Genomic DNA, 19,136 nt, shown 5'->3' on the forward strand with positions numbered 1-19,136 from the left:
GGACTTCTTTCTGGAACTTTCTCCTTTCTCAACAGATTCTGCATCCCCAAAGATTTGTTTCTGTCAAAGAAATTGCATTTATGATGTATTCTTGCATCAGTTTTTCCAAATTTTCTGCATGAAAGGTACCAGCCAATGTTTTTAATTTGGGTGAGAAATCCTAGTGCTAAGACCCTGTGCTGAAATAACTCAATCCAAAGGAAAGACACCCGACATTTAATTTAAGGTCGAGGACAATTTGTTTGTGTTATGTCATTCATCCACATAAGACCCTCTAAGTACTCATGTCACTCAGAGTAACAGCCAGCTACTTCGGGAAGCTGGTGAGATAGTGTGGGCTGCTTAGTTTGGAAGGTGGAGCCAAGGAGACTCAAATCAGGGGCACCACCTCTGTGAATGTAACGTGACAGGAGACAGGAGTTGTCAAGCAGCCAGTGCTGACTGCGTGCCTGGCGTGGTACTGAGGGCTTCGCCAGGTTTGGCTCACCTAATCCCTGCAACCAGGGACATAGCTAAGGTCTCCACCCTCACTTCCCCGGTGGGAAAACTAAATCTTAAAGAACAGTGGAAACTTGTTCAAGACCACTCAGCTGGGGCTTGTAAGCAGGTCTGGGAAAAGCCAAAGCTGCCCTCTTAGCACCCTGCTGCTTTCTCTACTTAAGGGGTTCTCACACTATAGCTGCCTCCCAATCACCCCAGAGTTTCTGATTCAGTAGATCTGAGGTGGGGTGGAGAATTCATATGTCTAAGCTGTCCCCAGGTAAGGCTGCTGCTACTAGTCAGGGGACCACACTTCAAGAATGACTGTTCTAAATGAATGTGTCTTGACCATGTGCAGGTGCAATGCCCCGATTAGGGTTCTAGGTACTGCCCCCCCACCCTGCCACCCCATCCTTACTGCCAATGTCTCTCCCCTGGGCCCAGGTGGGCCCAGCCCGGCCTTGTGGATCCAAGCAGTGCTTACCCGGGAGCCGGTCCAGCCCAGCAGGGCAAAGGCCCGGCGCTCATAGGGGCACATGACCAGGTCCACACGGATGGCCTTCCAGGTCTTCCCTTCCTGCTGGCTGGCCTTGCCACTGTCCACTCTCTGATGGTGCAGTTTAAAAATCAGAAAACATTTTTGAAAATGGTCTAAAGCATCCACCTTCCTGCTAGGCAACTTGAGTTTTTCAAATGTTGACTCCACAAGGTCATAGTACAAAAGCAATCCCTGAAAAGCAACAGAAAGACGTCAGGAAGAGTCCCCAGTGAACAGGGTCTGTGATTTTACACTGGGCTCTCAGTGAGCACAAAGGCGTCACAGATTTGGGCAGAATGTGGGTATGTTCTGTCCTTGTATTGTGAGCCCACCTGGCGACACGTGGAAGGAAGCCAGGGCCAGGGGTGATTATCCTTCCTCAGCAGTGGAGGAATTTAACAATTAGAGAGGCCAAGCCGAGGTCACTTCGTGGCAAAGGTGCCAGAGAACCTCCTTGCCCACTCTGAATCCCCAAGCCAGCGCTCCAAAGCTTGCCTCATCGCTTTAAGAACACACCAACCATGAACACACAGCCCTGCCGTCTCTATGCGGCTGCTGTGAGTTAGCGTCTCCCTGTGTTACACTGACCACCGGGTCTACTTGGCCCACAGGGTTAGGCTTGGAGGCTCAGCCTCACTTTTGGGCAGGACAATTTAAGTGACACTTTGACACTGTTGCTCTGCCTGCCTTGGAGACTGAGAAATGTTAGTGACAGGTTTCACCTAAAGTTGCTGAGTCAGAAAGTTAACAAGCGACCCTAGAATGTACCCAGCAAGTTGTCACCCTCTGATTCATCTGTTCTGTGGGGTTTCCTCACTGCACAGGGCAGCTGCCTGGGAGAGAGAGGCAGAAGTATGCAATTAACTGCTAAGTCTGGGTGGCAACCAAAAGAACAAATAACCTCAAAGTAATTCAGCCAGAGCTACTAGGGTGTGCAATTTGTTACCATGTATTCTTTGGGCCAGATGTTCTCAACTTTTGTCATCAGAAGCATTCAGAAAGTTGGTTAGAGCACAGTTTGCAGGGCCCTCCCCAGAGTGACTGGGGGAGAAAGAGGAAATTTGCATTTTGAACAAGTTCCCAGGTAATGTTTGTTCCAGGTACCACACTCTGACCACCATTGGTTCAGTTCGTGTTGTTATTAGAAATGCTTTGCATTTTTCCCACAACCCTCCAAGAGATGTTGTTTCACATTGACCAAACTGAGCAGGGGATTCTTTTCTTTTTGCTGATTTCAAAAGATAGAACTCTAGCCCTGCCATGCCCCACCCCCTACTGCCACTAAAGGCATTAGGAAGAACAGACACCATTTGAAGGACTGGGGGAACATGGATGCCAGGTAGAGACTCCTGGTGACGTGGCAACTGTGGCCATAGCTAAATCCAATAACCAGGCTGGGAAAACACAATTCTGCTTTTTAATGAAACTTACTAAAATTAGTACAGTGTAGCAGCTCTTTGCATAAATTTGAATGATATGCATGTGGAAAGAGAGCTATTAAAATATTAACGAGCCTCATTTTGAAGCCATCTGTGCAATAACACCTCCCACCCCAAAAAATATCCACAAAGCTGGCTTCCTAAGAGTTGTAAACTGTGTCTGCACTATTGCCACATGATGGTGACACTTTGGCTGGTAATAGACAACAGGCCATCCTTGGCAGCAATTTCCTTTGAATCTTGAGAGGTATTTGGGAATGCATCCCTTGAATAAAATGCTCCTACCTGCACGTTCAGACCACTGTCAGCATCAGAGGCCACACATGCACACCACCCTGACGTCACCTCCCACTCTCTGGCCCGGGCTGTTTGTAGGGCACCTCTCTTCTGCAGTTTCCTTCTTTGCTGCCCCATTTTCTTTGGGTAACTTCTCTCCTTTAAAAACTCCTTTGAAGGTTTGACTCTAACTTCCCCATCAATACCCATGGGTTGACTGGATCTCACATGGCATGTTCTTTTTTTCCTACTGAAACTGACAGATGCCTGAAAAGGAGGGAGGTATTTCCCTGCTCCTGCTGCTATTCCTCCTCAGGGCAGTGAGCAGAGGGTTCTTGGGGTAAATGGGGCAGGAGAGATGTGCTCAGTTCTCGGTTTTGCCTCTCACAAAGAAGGAGGCTCCATGGCCCACATTTAGTCTCAGGCTCCCCCAACTGAGCAGGCAGGGGTGCAAAGCTGGAGCGTGAGGCCCTCCCACTATTAGTTAGCCAGGATCCATCCACCCTTTGGTTTGAATTGCCTCCAGACCCCTCTCAGAAGACTCTGCATCCCCTGTTCAAAGTCAAGTCAGTTTCTCAAGGTGAGTATGTTCTTTACACTGTATGATTGTCAATACTTTCAATCTCTGAGCAGTTCCATGAACTAGGGGTGTGGCTATCTAGAACAGAAACCCTGTCCCAAAGCCCCACCCACTGGGAGTGACCCCACATATGCTCAGTTAGCCCTCCCCTCTTTGGGTGTAACTACTGGTGGCCAGTGAGAGTTCAGGCTGCAGGAGCCTTTAGGATGGCAACCTCCCCCCAAATCAGCAATTCCAAACTCCTTTTCTCCCCCCTCTCCCACCCCTGACTAAGGGGTCTTCTAGGAGGATCACATTTAGACTCATCTGATGGGTGGTTCAAACTGATACCCACTGGCTGTTCACTATGTGCAGCCCATGTTTTAAAACACTGGGTGTGTATCCGTGCATGCTGTGAGTGTTCACACTGGTATGTGTGCATGGGATATAATCTCTATAATCTGGAAAGTGTAGGTGAGACAGGGTCTGTGGGCTTAGAGCAGGGTGAGGGCCTCCAGAAAAAAACAAAGCAAGATAATCCATTGTGGGATCTGCTGTGGCCTGCTGGGGACCTCAGTTTATTTTTCTGACTTTACCCAGGGGCTGCTTTTCCTCCTCCAGCCCTAATCAAGTGATTTGCAACTTGGGCAATTTAGCAAGCAAGCCCAAAACAATGTAGTAAAAACAGGAAGAATTCCATCTGAAAGATAAAATTGCATTTTAAAACCCTATTAGTTAAAAAGTGTTAAGTATCTTAACATACTCTTTAACAAGCAGACAATAACTCAGCCCCCTTGGGAGCAAAGCACCCAGTCTTGAGTGATAGGCTCCAGATCAGAAAGCTGCTATCCTGGGAGGAAATCAGAGCAGTAAATTTCCTGTAAATAACCCGGAGTGCTAATAGGAAACTAATGTCTCTTCAAAGATAAACATTTTAGGACCACTTAGCAGGTGTACATCCCTAGCCCTTTGTCTCTCAACTGCCTATAAATCCCCTAGACAACGCACCACCCTGGGGCTCTCTTGTCCCCTCCCTGTGAGCCAGGAGCTCTGTCCTCTCCCTTTATCTCTAAATAAGTCTTTCCCTGGGTCTCCTACCTTCAATGTTTGTGAAGTTCATTCTTCGATTCAGTGAACAAGAACCCCGGCATCATAGGTTTGGGTAAGAATGGCAGTGACAAGGAGTGAGGTGGAAGTTAACCAAGAAGATTTCACAGCCAAGGTACTGGGGGCGGGTCTGGGGCTGCAGGGGTGCAGGCGAGCTGGGCACCCACCCACCCCACAGCATCTCCTCCCTGAGGTTTTGTTTGTCAGCGAGTGAAGGGGAGCAGCTGTGCCAGCCACAAGGCCTGGCTCTCTGGCAGAGGTCAGTAAATAATTGTGCATGAGAGATCATGGTAACAGCCACTATTTATTAGGCACTTAACATTTATCAGGCCCTGTGCCAATTGCTTTATCTAATTTTCAGTTAATCCTCCCAGTTAATGAAATGAGAGAGGCTTGCTATCCGTTTTACAGACACAGAAAGAGAAGCTTGGCGAGAAGCATCCTGGCTCACACAGCCAGTGAGGGCAGCACTGTGCTTGTAAAGCCTACAGTTAAAACCCAGGTGCTTAGTGTCAGCTTCTGCCTTTGCCACCCATCTCTTTGCTTGCAGACCAGTTGTATGACTGCTTCAAAACTGAGGAAGGGCTAATGGAAAGAAGGCTCCTTGTCACCATGTCCCCAACATACCATCTCATTATAGGCTGGGACAGATTTAGAGCACGGGGAGGGTGGTGCCTCTAAGCTAAGGCCAAGTAGGTCCACCATTGGAGGAGAGCAAGCCTCAGCTGGCAGAGCTGAGCTATCTATCCATGAGCAATTTTCCTGCTGGAGGACAGCAGGGGAGCCACCCCAGTGTGGTGACTCTTCCTGTCCTGCCCGCCTCTGGCTTGGCCTGTTAAGGTCACTCTCAGGGTTCCTGGCCACCCTGGGTCCACCCTTCTGAGAGGGACAGAGTGGGCCTGGAATGGCCTTACAGTTGAATCTGGATCTGGTTCCAACATTAGGTCTTTACTTCGGGTTCTTCAGGCTCTGGAGTGGTGTGTTTCTAGCTCTTACTTTCACTTATCTGAGGTCTTCTCTCTCTGGCATCTCAGGGAGCTTGGTCCACACCCAGCAAGGCCAGCTCACTCGGGAAGGGTGAAGCTGTACCAGAACAGCAGCCCAGCCTCCTCAGCTACCAGGGCCCCCAGGTGCCTGGGGAGGGCCCTCTGGTGTCTTGGAGACATGGAGCTCTCACAAGAGTCGGGCAGCAAGAGATGGCCCTGCCTCTGGGTCATCCTCTGCTTTTCCCACTGGGCAGTGGGTGGTCTATAGCAATTCTGATCTCAGTGGGGGCCTTCTGAGCCGGGACCTCTGCTATGCCCAGCTTGCCCTAATTAGTTTCCTTCTTTTATCCCAGCACCAAGTCAAGCTGGTTATTGATGAGCATGGAGTTTAAGGCACCAGTGAGCCCCCTTAGGCTGATTTTATCCTGATCCGAGCAGTCCTGTCCCAACTCCAAAAAAGCCTGCTAGCTGCCCAGCTCACACCTTCCAGGTCCTTCCAGCACTTGCTCTTCCTTCATTTAGGGGATTTAATGCTTCTGCATGTCCAACACTGAGACATGGCTGCCCTCAGCCCCTTTGGTAATAGGACAAGTATGTATGAACAAGATACATATTCATAACTTACCCACATATCCAAAGTAGGTAAGTCTCATCGCATGCCATGTGGCATTGTATAAGCTGTTGTAAACAACTGAGACTCCATTAAATGGTCATTACACAATTACAAGGAAATAGTGTGTAAAATTCAGTGGTATTAACATGATGCTTGAGTGTCCAAACATCGACCTTTGATCTTTCTGCTTACCTTCCTTTCCCATAAATTTATCACTTTAAGCAAAATTGGTTGATCTTCTTCTTCTGTTATTCCTGGGCTGGTAATTAAAAAATCTACATCATGCCCAGTTTTCTTACCCCTGGTAAAAATAGATAATATAAAATGGAAACAAATTAGATTTTTGGTTCTCAATTTTTAAAATCACCTTTGTTTCTATGCCCTATGTTTAAGGTTTGCAACACAAAATGCTCAAGACCTTTTTGAACAAAATGTCCTTGACTGCACAACTGTAATCCTTGCAAAATAAACTGATGTCACAGAGAAAAATCATACTCTGCATATGACTGTGTGTGGGGGTAAAAACTAACAAAGGAGAGGGTTTTCTCTACACACTCACACAGGCACGCCCACCCACCTACACATACACACAGAGACAAGCCTGACTGTGGCCTGACCAAGAACTATATTCATGTAATCCAAGGCAGGGCCCTTGGAATCATGACACAGATGAAGGGCATTTTTTAAAAAATTGATCTCCCTGTCCTACTTTGTCTCTCACTTCAAGCCTGGCTTGCCAGAAAGGCTGACAGTGAACAGGTAAGAGGACCATAGGGTGAGTTGGAGGAGGGTGTGGGAGGGAAGGAATCTTTCTGAAATGCAGCCCTCAATATCCAACAACTGCACACAACTCTGTGAAGAGTTCATTCATTCATTCATTGACTCAGCCAGTATTTCTTAGGCACCGGCTTTGTGCCGTGCTCCACGCACTGACTCTCAGCACTCATTTCAAAAAACTTAGTGAGGAAGTCACGCATACAAACAAGTTACTTGGCAGTTTTCCAGGGAGCACTGAGGAAGGGTGTCAGCATGGAGGAGGAGGGAGTCAAGGAAGGCTTTCTGGAGGAGGTGGCAACTGAATTGAGTTTTAAAGGATGCAGAGAAGTCAGCCAGGTGATAACCCTTCCAAGCAGAAGGGTCTACTGAATGGACACAGAGACAAGAAACAGCAACTTATGTGCAGAGAATGACAAGCCACGTGGGGTTGCTGGGGTTCAAGTGAGGTGCAGGAGCCAAGGCTGCAGAGAGAGGCTGGCACCAGATCACCAGAAACCTACGGGCCAGGTTAGGAAGCCTGAGGTTCTGAACAAGGAGAGCCACTGCAGGTGTTAGAGCAGGGGAGGCAACAGCTGCCCTTGTCACTTACCTGCGGAATCCTCCTGTCATGGTGACGAAGGCATCAGGCAGAAATGCCCAGACAGCCTCTTTAACCAGCACGCTGACTGCCTCTGCTTCTTCTCTGGTCACATGGCTGACAAGGTCTTCATAATAGAGGAAGCCTGAGAGGCCATTGGATAGGTCAGTGGAGAGAGTGACACAGCTCATGTGAAATGACCAGCCCTCAGTGGGAGGGGATTCTACCCCCAAATATTGCTAACGTGACCACAGGCATCAACTCCACACTGTTTCCATAGAGACAATCATCTGTTCTCTTGACTGTGAATTGTTTATGGTAACAATGACTCTTTGCTTTCTGACTGAGAGGCTTACAGTTTTCTGAGAGAGAGATAATATTTCATATCCCTCTAAAATCGAACTGTTCAAATCTGACTTCCCATTGAAGAACCAGCCTTCTTGATCATTAAGCTGTACCCTATTATTTGAAAAGGGTAATGCATAAACATTTAGAGGTTCAGAATTGGAAGGTGATGGATCTATTAAAAAATTAAAATCAAGAAGTGGAAGAGGGTGATAGCTTTGTGTCTAAAGTGAGGTAGAAAACATCTTTGGTGTTTTGGCTTAATGCTCTTTGTTGCACCACCCTGAATAAATGGAAGTTCAAACAGAGTTGTTATGAAGAGCTGTTATAATAACTTGGTTATTCCCACAAATCCAAGAAGAAAAGAATGGAGGGAAGGAGTAAAGGAGATGGGAGCTTTATCTCTAAGAATTGGGATGAAGTTCTGGAGGGGAGGTGAGCAAGTGTACTTGGAAGATTCACAGACTGGGGGATGTCTAATTATCCTTCAATAGAAGGCACTGTCTCTTATTTAGAATCCCCCAAAGGGAGTCATTCAAACTCTGCTTGGATATTTCTAATAGTAGGAACTCTGATACCTTCAGAGGCAGCCTACTTCCTAGCTGTAAAATCTGTTTGGACCATTCTTTTTTCTTTCTCCCCAGCTTTAGTGAGGTATAATTGACAAATAAAAACTGTATACATTTAAGGTATATAAGGTGATGTTTTGATAGAGGTAGACATTGTGAAATGATTACCACAATCAAGCTAATCAGCATACAATGGAATCTTTTTCAACCTTAAAAAAGAAGGAAATCTTGTCATTAGCAACAGTATGGATGAAACTAGAAGATGTTATGCTAAGTGAAGTAAGTCAGAGACAGGAAAGTAAATAGTGCGTGATCTCACATGTGGATTCTGAAAAAGTTTAATCTTAGAAGCAGAGAGTAGAAAGCTGGTTATCAGGGGCTAAAGGATGGGGGAAATGGGAAGATGCTGATCCAAGGGTGCAAAGTTTCAAATATGCAGAATGAGTAAGTTCTGGAGATCTGATGAACATGCTGACCATAGTCAACAATACTGTGTAGTATACTTGAAATTTGGTAAGAGAGTTCTCACCAAAAAAACAAGACTGGGGACAGTTCTTTCTTTTGATGACTTTAATTTTTTAATTGATTTATCACCTTCCAACTCTGAATATGCATATTTTGTGAGATGATTTCACAGTTTTCAAGGATAGTTTGCTGCGTATGGAATTTTAGGTTCACTATTATTTTCCTTTACATATAGAAGATAATTGCTCCAATGTTCCTACATCAATTGCTGTTGCCAAGAATCATGAGGTCAACCAGATTCTTTTTCCTTTGTAGATAACCAGTTTATTCCTCTCTGGAAAGTTTTAGGAACTTCTTTTTATTTCACTGAAGTTTCTCCATGGGTTTTAAACTGCCAGCTCCCCAAAATGTCTATTGAAAGTAACTTTTTTGATAAAGCAAAGCTAAGTTTATTAAATCTACTGCAGTAAGGGAGGTAGTGTCATCACCTTCAGAGGATCTTAGCATGTCATAGAAGAAGAAAGCCAGGGCATGATATTTGTAGGGTTTGGGGTCAGCGCTCCTGTGATTTATGGCAGGGAACTGATTGGGGTTGGGCAAAGCTCATAACGGTGATTTAGGCTTGGTGGACACAGTGAAGCTACAAAGATTTATTAAGAGGGGAGATATATTAAGTGTTCTTACCACAATAAAAAGATCAATTTAATAAAATTAAATAATTTCTGAATGCAAAAAAAAAGAAACCCCAACAATGCTCCATTAGGTTCTTTTTTACCCAAAAAATGTCATTGTGAATGATATTCAAAATACAACTCACTTGGTAACCATAAAACTCCTGTACTTACTCAAGATGAACATAAACCAAAGACATAATTAACAACAATTTCTTTAAGAACGTGCACAGATATCAGGAATGAATGTGAAGATACTACGATAATTTGTTGACACCCATGAAACAACTTACTCGGCTTTCTTTTTTGGTGTGGTGGAGAGGTTCCCTTATAAGAAACTTATTATACCGCATAGTGTTATGTGTGTGGCACTATATTTCAGACATTGTCTGTTCAAGGCCAATGTGGCATGTGAATACTCAAGCCTCAAGGAACTAAAAGTGCAATTATAACTAAAACTGAATTAGGTTTTCCATCTGACACATGGTTGTACCCTTTGCAGTATCCTAAGCTATTCCTACTGGCAATTTCATTCATCATAGTCCTATTACAAGGGATCCATATAGCCAGGTTTTTTAAGCTATTTAAGTGTGATAGTGAGACATTCTCTGAGTTCTACACAAAGCAAGGGCATTAAACAGTCTGCTGGCAGTCATGACTCATTAAATGAATAAAAGCTGCTTCATTCCCTGCGTTGAAATAGCCCATAGAAGAGAAAAATCCAGTTTACAAAGCTGGGGAATTAGAAACTACTTAGATCCTGAGCTCATTTTGTGTCATTCAGTAAGGGTTTTTATCTAAGTTAGACATTACCTTGTCTCCCAGTTTCTAAGAGTTGAGCATTTTTACTCTCATTCCAAGCCATTTATTCACTCCTTAGGTTTAAAACTTATGTAGATTTCTTTTTAATGGCATCACCAGAGCTGGTGTAATCATGTTTATTAAATATGCAACTTCAGAAGCCCAGAAAATGGGCTTTTTCCGTAGATTTTTTTCTTAGACATCTTTATGTCCTATGTGGCATCTTATGCAGCTTACCTGCAGTCCCTCCCAAGACTAGCAACTTGGTGAAAAATGAATAGGACTCTTCTGTGAGTAGCATGATGCAACCCACCAAGATTTATTTTGCTTCCTCCACTGTTGCTTGTTTTCTAACCATCACTCAAACAAAAGATAGCTTTTTCTTTTTCTCTGGTCTCCTCTTGTGGAAGATGCCTCCACTTTCATGTCATTAAAAATGATAACTTCTTCATTCTCAGTAACTCAGAAGCCATTATGCTCCAGACTGGCTGTGACTCCCTTTTGAACCCCAATTACGCTGTATTTCTATTGCATGTTAAACATAAATATTTAAAACATGTACAGTTTTTTTGACCTTATATTGACTTTTCTTCATTAAAAAAAATTTATTGGACCATCCATAAGCGGAAGTGACCGAGTCACCACCAACCTCCGGGAGGCCCCACCGGGCTTTCAGTGACCTGCCTCGACACAGGCTCTCTCCCAGGCTCACAGGTCCTGGTGGGTAGATCAACTCTGTGTGTAGATTTCCACGGTTTCCCTTCTCTTTGCTGGTGTTTTGTACTTTCTGGAGAACCACTTTTCTATTAAGCAATAACTCTTGTTTTTTCAAACACTCTTTACTCCCCACTCCTCCTGTACATTTTGTGTCCTGGACTCCTCATCCATGCATCTTACCCAGGAGACACATCCAGGCCCCAAATGCCTGGAGTCAGCTCAGCACACACTAGATCAACAGTGCAACCTGGTTTGACATCTGGATGAAGGAACGATAATAGCCACCAAGCACAGCGTGTTTTTCTATGCCAGGCAAGGTGCCAGGGACTTTGCTTGCATTATCTGATTTCTTCTCTAAGGGCACATTACCTTTCTTTCATAGATGAGTTAACTTAGATTCAAAGATTTTTAACAAACTTGCTCAAGAGGAAGAAGTTGGGGAGTCCTGGAGGCAGGATTTGGATCCAGGCCTCTCTGATTCCAAAAGCTTGTGTTTTTAACCATGGCATGAAAAGAGGCCAATCAAGTGACTCAGCTCACTAGTTCAACTTTCATTAAAGTTCAATGAACTTAAAGCTCTACCACAACCTGACCAGCCCAGAGCAATAACAGAGGAGTTGTAGGCGAGACAATTTACCTGCTTTCTGCATTTGTGTGAACTTCAGGGTTTTGTCCGACCTTATTTTGCTCAGAGTTCTGAAACCCATTCTGAACCATTTCTCAGCTGTCTTCAATCCCACTCCAAACACAGAAGTAAAGAGCTGAAACACAGGGTAAGGCACACCTTTGGTTTCTAAAATAATCATTATGACAATGCACTGATACTTTTCAAGGTCTGGGATTAAGAAAAAATATAAGTAGATCTCTGACCCAGTTTCTCCTGAATAGGACAATGGGATGGGTGACAGTAGTTTTTTAGAAGCATTTTGGTTTCAGGAGGATTCTTTCCTGACATACAGTATTACTAAATGAAACAGAAGTGAGGAGGAAGGTTCTGGCATCTGCATAGGGCTTCCATACAATTTGATGGCAGGATTGCCTGTGCTGTTGATGCGTGACAACAGTTACCCCTGTCAGGCACTCCCCTTTGCGAAGTCTCTTACACACATTCATGCTCTGCGTATTTACCCTCACAGTTAAGGGGGGATGCACGTGTAGGTTGTATACATCTTCTACTAACACACAACTGCTAAATGGCAGAGCCCAGACTCAGACTCAGTCTGTCTGCACCTGTTAGGCCTGTGCAGCACTCTGACCTGAAGGGATTGGCACAAGTCCCTGTGTCTTGCACCTCCAAGCTAGGGAATGTTGGCAGGTCATAAACCCTGTTTCAGAGTAGACAAGGTTGCTGTAAGGAGCTTTACAGCACAGGTTTGTTTTGTCCCATGTTCCTAGTGCCCCCTCGATATTTGTACCCATGAGTGAAACACTCCTGGAAGCTGAGGTTATCTGTATCTCACCCTAGCATGTCAATAAGCTCACATTTACATAGACGTCTGCATCCTAGATCACCATTACAGACTGAGTGGCGCCTCCACCTCCTGCGAAATCCATAAGCTGGAGCCCTGACCCCCCAGTGTGATGGTATTTGGAGGTAGGCCTTTGGGAGGTAATTAGGTTTAGATGAGGTCATGAGGGTAGGTCCCTCATAGTGGGATTAGTGCCTTTATGAGAAGAGATACCAGAGAGCTTTCTCTCTATCATGTGAGGGCACACTGAGAAGGTGACTATCTGCAAGCCAGGAAGAGAACCCTCACCACAACCCAACCACACTGTGTTGGACTTCCAGCTTCCACAACAATAGAAAATAAATAATGTTTAAGCCACCCAGTCAATGGCATTACGTTATGGCAGCCCAAGCTGACTAATGCAACTACTTAAATAATAGGGTCAACTGAAAAACCATTTTCAATAAATATATGTAAAATCACCTACTTTGAAAGACTGATATCGTTCATCATTTAACACAGCTTTAACCTCAGAACATTCTCCATCTTCAATAATTTCCTGCATGGACAGTTGAAAAATACTTTAAATTAGTGATGAACAATCACAGTCTGAGACTCTCAAATTCACTGGTCTAGTAGCTTGGTTTTTCATGAATGTACACTCATTGCATGCAGGATGTTTCCCTAGTTGATCTGGAGAAAACAAGACAATTCCCTGTAATCTTGAAAATCCCAGGTCATTATATAAGTAGTCCTTTACAATCCTGAGGGACAAAGGTACAGAATGTTAGCATCCAAATCTAAAAACACCAGACCAAAATACTCACTGACAAAAGTGTGTCTACATATTTGTGATAATTTTGTTTTCAGTGGATATGTACTGTTACAAAAGGACTTTTCATTGGAGCAGGTTACTTCTGGACCCATTGAAAAGCCAATCCAAGTTCAGTTTCTTATGATGTCTAATTTAGACGCACCACCCTACTCTAAATAGAGTTGGGATTATTTTCCTGGAATCATTTACCTTGCACTTTCACTATACTGAAACTTACTCTTGGATGACCAACTTGCCTTGCTGGGGAGGCCTCAATCATTATTAAATAAATCAACACCCATCCCAGTCTCTCTTCTTGGAACACACAGGTAGAGATGCAGAATCAGCTCAACTGCCCTTCACACCCACTAACATTCTGGAGGGTGACATCCCATGAAAGGAACTGAGGTCCATTATGCAGCCTGAGTTTGAAGTCAGACCATCCCCCACTGTCAAACTTTTATGTCACGTGAGTCTTTCCTTATGATTAATAATAATAATACAGGAGGGTCTTTTCCATCCAGCTGGCCCCACATAGCTCCAGCTATGATAATATTGGAGTATGAATTACAAATATATATGCATTTCTATCTATCACCTACCTCTCCATCTATCCTACATCTACATAGTTGACAGGGAAGTCTATTAACTGCACTTTCTCTCTCTCTCTACCTATTAGGAAGTAGGACAAATCACATTTCACCCTTACCTCTATTATATACTTCACTTTGTCTTCCAAGCAGGGAATGTCTTCTGTGTCCTTCATACTGATGATCGTAAATGGCAAAGATTTAAGTACAGAAGCTGCTCTCATAAATGCCAGATAAGAGCCTTCATTTTCTCTAAACTCATAATTTTCAGCCAGTACCTCAAGGGCATCCTGAAGAATAAAGCAAGATGAGCAAACACCATCTGTTTCCTAGACTCTGAGCCAACAGTCACTTGCAAACACCTCCTTGTTCTCCTTTGATGTGCTGGTACGCCTCATGTTTCCTTGAAGGGTGGGTTGGGTCTCCCTTATCTTTACGCCCCTCCCTTGTCAACTGAGTAAAATTAAATTTAAAAGACAGGCCACAGAGTGTTTTACAAGGACACTTTGCTGTTCAGGAATGATTTAACCCAAACACCATCTCATACCCATTGTATCCTATCAGTCATTACTCAGCACAATCCTTCCTTCCCTCTTTGCTCGCTGGCTTTCCCAGCAGCCTGTGGCCAGGATTCTGCCTTGATCACTCGACATCCCCATCTCTTAGCTTGTATATAAAACACAGTCAGTACTTAACATAGGCTTGTTGAACAAACAGGTGTAATCATAGATGGCACAACCCGAGGCTGGGGTTATTTAAGGTCAGGCATGTTTGCATTTCTAGCAGAGGAGGAAGTAGCTGCAGCTGTGTGGCCCAAAAGTTACAATTTCCTGGTCTTCCTCACACATGTGGGGTTGGAAGTCTAGAAATGAGAAGTTTCATATTTGATATACTACTGCATGTCGTATCCACCTGACTATTGATTCTAGGCTGGAGGACAAGCAGTTGTGGGCTTATTAGGGTCATTTGAAACAAACTTCACATCTGGATGGGGCTTTAGAAATGATCTAGCTAATTTCTAATTGAATGAATGAGGAAACTGAGGCTCAGAAAGAGAAATTGACCTGCCCAAGCTAGTTAATATCAGAGAGGCAAGGGTCCAGGTCTGCTGTCTCTCAACATTGGTTTCCCAGCAAAGGCTATTCATGCATTATTGCTATTTCTGTGCAATTTGCTGTTACTATGTTTTGGACTAATTACAGCATTTGGATTTTCAGAATATTTGCCTTTGACAAGAGTTATACCCAATAATGACAACTGTCAATAAATAGTGATCTACCATCTCTAAGGAACATAATCCAAATACATCTGTCCATTTCCATGACAGAAGTAGACCCGTTCTTGACAGAAAGAAAAATCAGAGGTCAGGACGGGGCTGGAGGGACAAGTGGGGAGATAACTCTCCCAGATTTTCAGAAAAATTCATAATTTAATTTGAAGATCCATGGAAATAAGCTGCAAGCCCTTCATTTGCTCTGAGTATTGTTGTAAAGCTCCATTACCGTGAAGATCTGGTTACAGTTGTTTAAAGTGGTTCTTCTCTGACACGCATATGGAGAGATCTTTTTTACAGCAAGTAGTGGAGTCTTCTGGGGCTCTGTGTTGGCATTAGCTGAATTGTCTTTTCTTACCTAAACAAATGCATAAGTATCCATGTTTAATAACCATTAATAGTAATAATAATAGATATGTATGAAGAAAACTTGGAGGCAATTAGATGGCAACTGTCTCTGGAAAGAGGATAAAATTGTAGGAGATCCAAATTTTATGTTATTTGCACTTCTAATATTTGAATTTGCTATAATGAACATGTATTATTTTGGAATCACACACACAAAAAAAAACCTGAAAAAGAACCATAGATTAAATCTTCCTTTTCCATGAATTTATATAGTTATGGTCTAAAGCCCCTTCCTGAGACTTCTAGCATTATTGTTAAAGGATTTGGAATTAAGAACTTAGGTTTCTTTACTCTTTTCATTATGACTGATCATAGTAAGGAAAAAAAAAAAGAAACCCTATGCTTTTCTGGCTTCCAGACATCAAAGCTTCAATATTTTGAAATATTTGTGTACAGACTTATTCATAAAAATAGCTACCATTTATTAAGTACCAATTGTAGACCAAGCTTTGTTTTAAGTGCTTTACATGTATACTATTCCTATTCTCATAACCATCCTTTGAGGTAGGCACTATTGTCACCCTGTATTATAGAAGAGGAAAACTTGAACTCAGAAAAACTAAGTGACTTACCGAAGGTCACACAGGGAATAAGCAGAGAACCTTGGGAGTAACCCAGATCTGTTGATTCTGTAGCCCATGCTCCTAATCATCAAGCAAAGGGCAATAAAAATCACAACTGTGACACTTACAACAAGCTGGTGTTTTCCTGTCACCTCCACTGGTTTTCCTGCTCCCATACATTCTATCAGCCAGCAGACATCGAGGAGCTCTAGCTGTGCACTGGCTTTTATGTTCTGTGCCTGAAGCCACTCTAGGACATCTGAATCAGAGTTGTTTTCGGCCACAATGTGGGTGACGGAATCACTGCAGGATGCAAGACAAAGTTACCAGCGTGAGGGGCTTTCAAAATCAGAAACTATCCTCTTTCCTGGAGGTGTTTGGGGCATTCCATTCTGATGGAGAAGCACGCACAGTAGACCAGATCATGGGCATGGAGAATTTAAGCCTCCATGCAGGGGAATTTTAAGCTGTTAGAGTAGCTACAGTGGTCTGTCATAGTCACTTGTCAGATGCAAGAAAAATTAAGAAAACATCAGCAAGGTTGTGGTGTTGATGGAAAACCAAGGTTCAGAGAAGATGGAATGTGAAATCGTTCTTAAAGTAGTGCCTAGCACTCAACATGTGGCTTTGGTGTGCCATTTCATTTTTATCTGTAGAAGGCTTTAATACAGTGCCTTTCAAACTGACTATGACCCACAGTTAGAAAGAAATACTTTTTATATCATGATGCAGAATAGAAATAGATATAGATGTAGATATGCTTATAACATTCCACTAAATTGGTCTAACAACCCACTAACAGGCAATGACCAGCCTTTGAGAAATATTGCTCTACATGTTCAAAGCACAACCCTGTGATATAAGACAGGCAGGGATATTTTCCCTAATAACTACTGAGCACTTCTCATGTTTTGGCACTGTTCAGGTACTCTACGTACATCATCTCACACAATACTCATGTACCTCTTCAAGTGAGTGTTACGTGATTCACACTTCAAAAAATGAGTAAATTGAAGAACAGAGAGGTTAAGTGACATTCTGAAGGTCACACAGCTAGTAAATGAAATTGATCTATTTTGCTTATCTTTTTTGGGTCAAGTATGTTATTTACAGTTTTTAACAAGTCTTCACAATTAGCATAATATTGCTGGAAACAATACATTTTAAGCCTCGTTCAACTTAAATACCATTAACCCTTGAACAGCATGCATTTGAAATTTGCAGGTCAACCTATATGTGTATTTTTTTCAGTAACTATATTGGAAAAATATTTTGGAGATTTACAACAATTTGGAACAACTTTTTCTCTAGTTTACTTTTGTATAAGAACAGAGTATAAACATATATAACATACAAAATGTGTTGATGGACTACTTCTGTTATCAGTAAGACTTCTAGTCAAAGTAGGTTATTAGTAGTTAACTTTTGGGGGAGGACAAAGTTATACATGCTTTTTGACTGTGTGGTGAATTGGCACCCCTAACCCCCACATTGTTCAAGCATCTGCTGTAGTCTATGAATCCAGGAGATAGCAAGATGTATATCTAGGCATCAAGAGAAAAATATAATTCTTTCCTTTTTCCTACTTCTCTTCCTTGGCTTCCTCTTTCTGCTTCTCCTCTTTTTGATTGACGCTTGGAGTCACTGGGTATTTTTTGGTTCACTGTTACATTCACTGCCTTAGTTTTCCTGTGGTTGTGGTGGTGGTGGTGGGAGGTGGTTGGGTACCAAAGAAGAAAAGGGAAGTATCTGGACGTTAGTATATTATGTGAAACAGACAGTTAACAATATGTTATAATAAGACATGAGGCACAGACAAGATCAGCAAGGAGTGCGGAGAAGGAAAAGAGCTTGGTGTGAACTCGGATAGGCAGGATGGACTTGTGGAGAAGTGGGCTCTTTGTGTCCAGTCTTGAAGGATGGAAAGAAATAAAGTACCTTGAAGCCAGAACCGTGGGTCCTCCTGGAAGATGAGTCTCAGAGGCCAGGAGGAAAGGCAGGAACACAGCCTGGATGGGGGTGGAGAGGTTATGCTGGGAAGTACAGTAGGCATGGATGAGAGTTGGAAGGGGCAACCATGTTACAGAAGGTCTTAGGAGCCTGCTGAGGGGGTTGGATCTTATTTTCTGGGACTGTGGAGCCAGTGAAGGCTTTTGTGAGCAGGACCTGATAGCATTACTGTGTTATCTATGAAGACTAATCTGGCGCATGCGAGGACCTGGAGGGGAGTGACGGAAGGGCAGGCTGGACAGCTACTTTGGAGAACGAAATGAGCAATGTGGAATGCTTTTTGTCCGGTCTGGTTCCTTCGCAGCAGGAAGGAGGGAGAGGAGACAGATGAGGCACCTCTGGCATTACTTCACCCACAGAAGGTGAAGTGAAGAAGTCAAATTTTACAAACACACATCTGTCACAGTTAAGCAAAACCCTTTTGGTAGAAAGAGGAATTTAGGACATCTGGAGGAAGGGGTGAGGGGGGTGGAATTGAAGTTTATTTCAGGCATGCTGCATCTGAAGGATGGAGGGAGGTACAAATGACAATACCCAGTTGGCAGTTGGGATCTGAGATGGGCGCTGGGAGAGAAACGGGGGCTGGAGTTCAGGGCTGAGACCATCTGGCCGGCAGGATGAGCAGAAACCCAAGCAGAAACACGTTCTGGTAAAACAACATTGTACAAGAGGTGAGGGAAGATGGCTAGCTGCTTCCCTATTCTAGGTCCATATGATTCCAAAACTATTTATAATACATTTCTTGAAAGGTTATTTATGAAAAGTTTAAGAAGATAACAAAAGGAGTACAGAGCTACATAGGAAGTATTATTCCATCTATATTTCTGCCCTTTGGAGGGAAACTTTATTTTTACATGTTAATTATTAATTATATAACATGATTTTAAATATATAATTGAATTTGATATATAATTTATTAAAATATATAATGATAATTATATTTATTGTCTTTCATATTTTGAATATATAATTGAACTTGGTATATTATATATTTTAAAATATGTAATTATAATTATTATCATAATATAATATATATTATTTTTATTATTAATAAGATGTATCTAAACCTCAAAGGAAAAAAGGCATGCTGAAGAGGAGCTGCGGGTTCAG

The 19,136-nt window shown here is 43.0% G+C and overlaps 1 protein-coding gene across 4 annotated transcripts in view; it reads right to left on the minus strand.

The window, feature by feature from the left end:
* Positions 1-19,136, minus strand: part of DNTT (DNA nucleotidylexotransferase) — a 32,988-nt gene that overhangs the window by 4,107 nt on the left and 9,745 nt on the right. For 2 of the 4 annotated variants that reach the window (XM_073240611.1, XM_073240610.1), the window contains exons 2-9: positions 16,145-16,319; positions 15,275-15,403; positions 13,892-14,062; positions 12,856-12,927; positions 11,558-11,681; positions 7,365-7,497; positions 6,191-6,299; positions 965-1,210 (exon numbers count right to left, since the gene is read on the minus strand). In XM_073240611.1, coding sequence (XP_073096712.1) covers positions 965-1,210; positions 6,191-6,299; positions 7,365-7,497; positions 11,558-11,681; positions 12,856-12,927; positions 13,892-14,062; positions 15,275-15,403; positions 16,145-16,319 — 1,159 coding nt within the window. The remainder of the gene's footprint in view (positions 1-964; positions 1,211-6,190; positions 6,300-7,364; positions 7,498-11,557; positions 11,682-12,855; positions 12,928-13,891; positions 14,063-15,274; positions 15,404-16,144; positions 16,320-19,136) is intronic. The other 2 variants (XM_073240612.1, XM_073240613.1) reach the window with 2 other exon arrangements.

Source organism: Manis javanica, chromosome 7, assembly GCF_040802235.1.
Source record: "Manis javanica isolate MJ-LG chromosome 7, MJ_LKY, whole genome shotgun sequence".
NCBI classification, from domain to species: domain Eukaryota; kingdom Metazoa; phylum Chordata; class Mammalia; order Pholidota; family Manidae; genus Manis; species Manis javanica.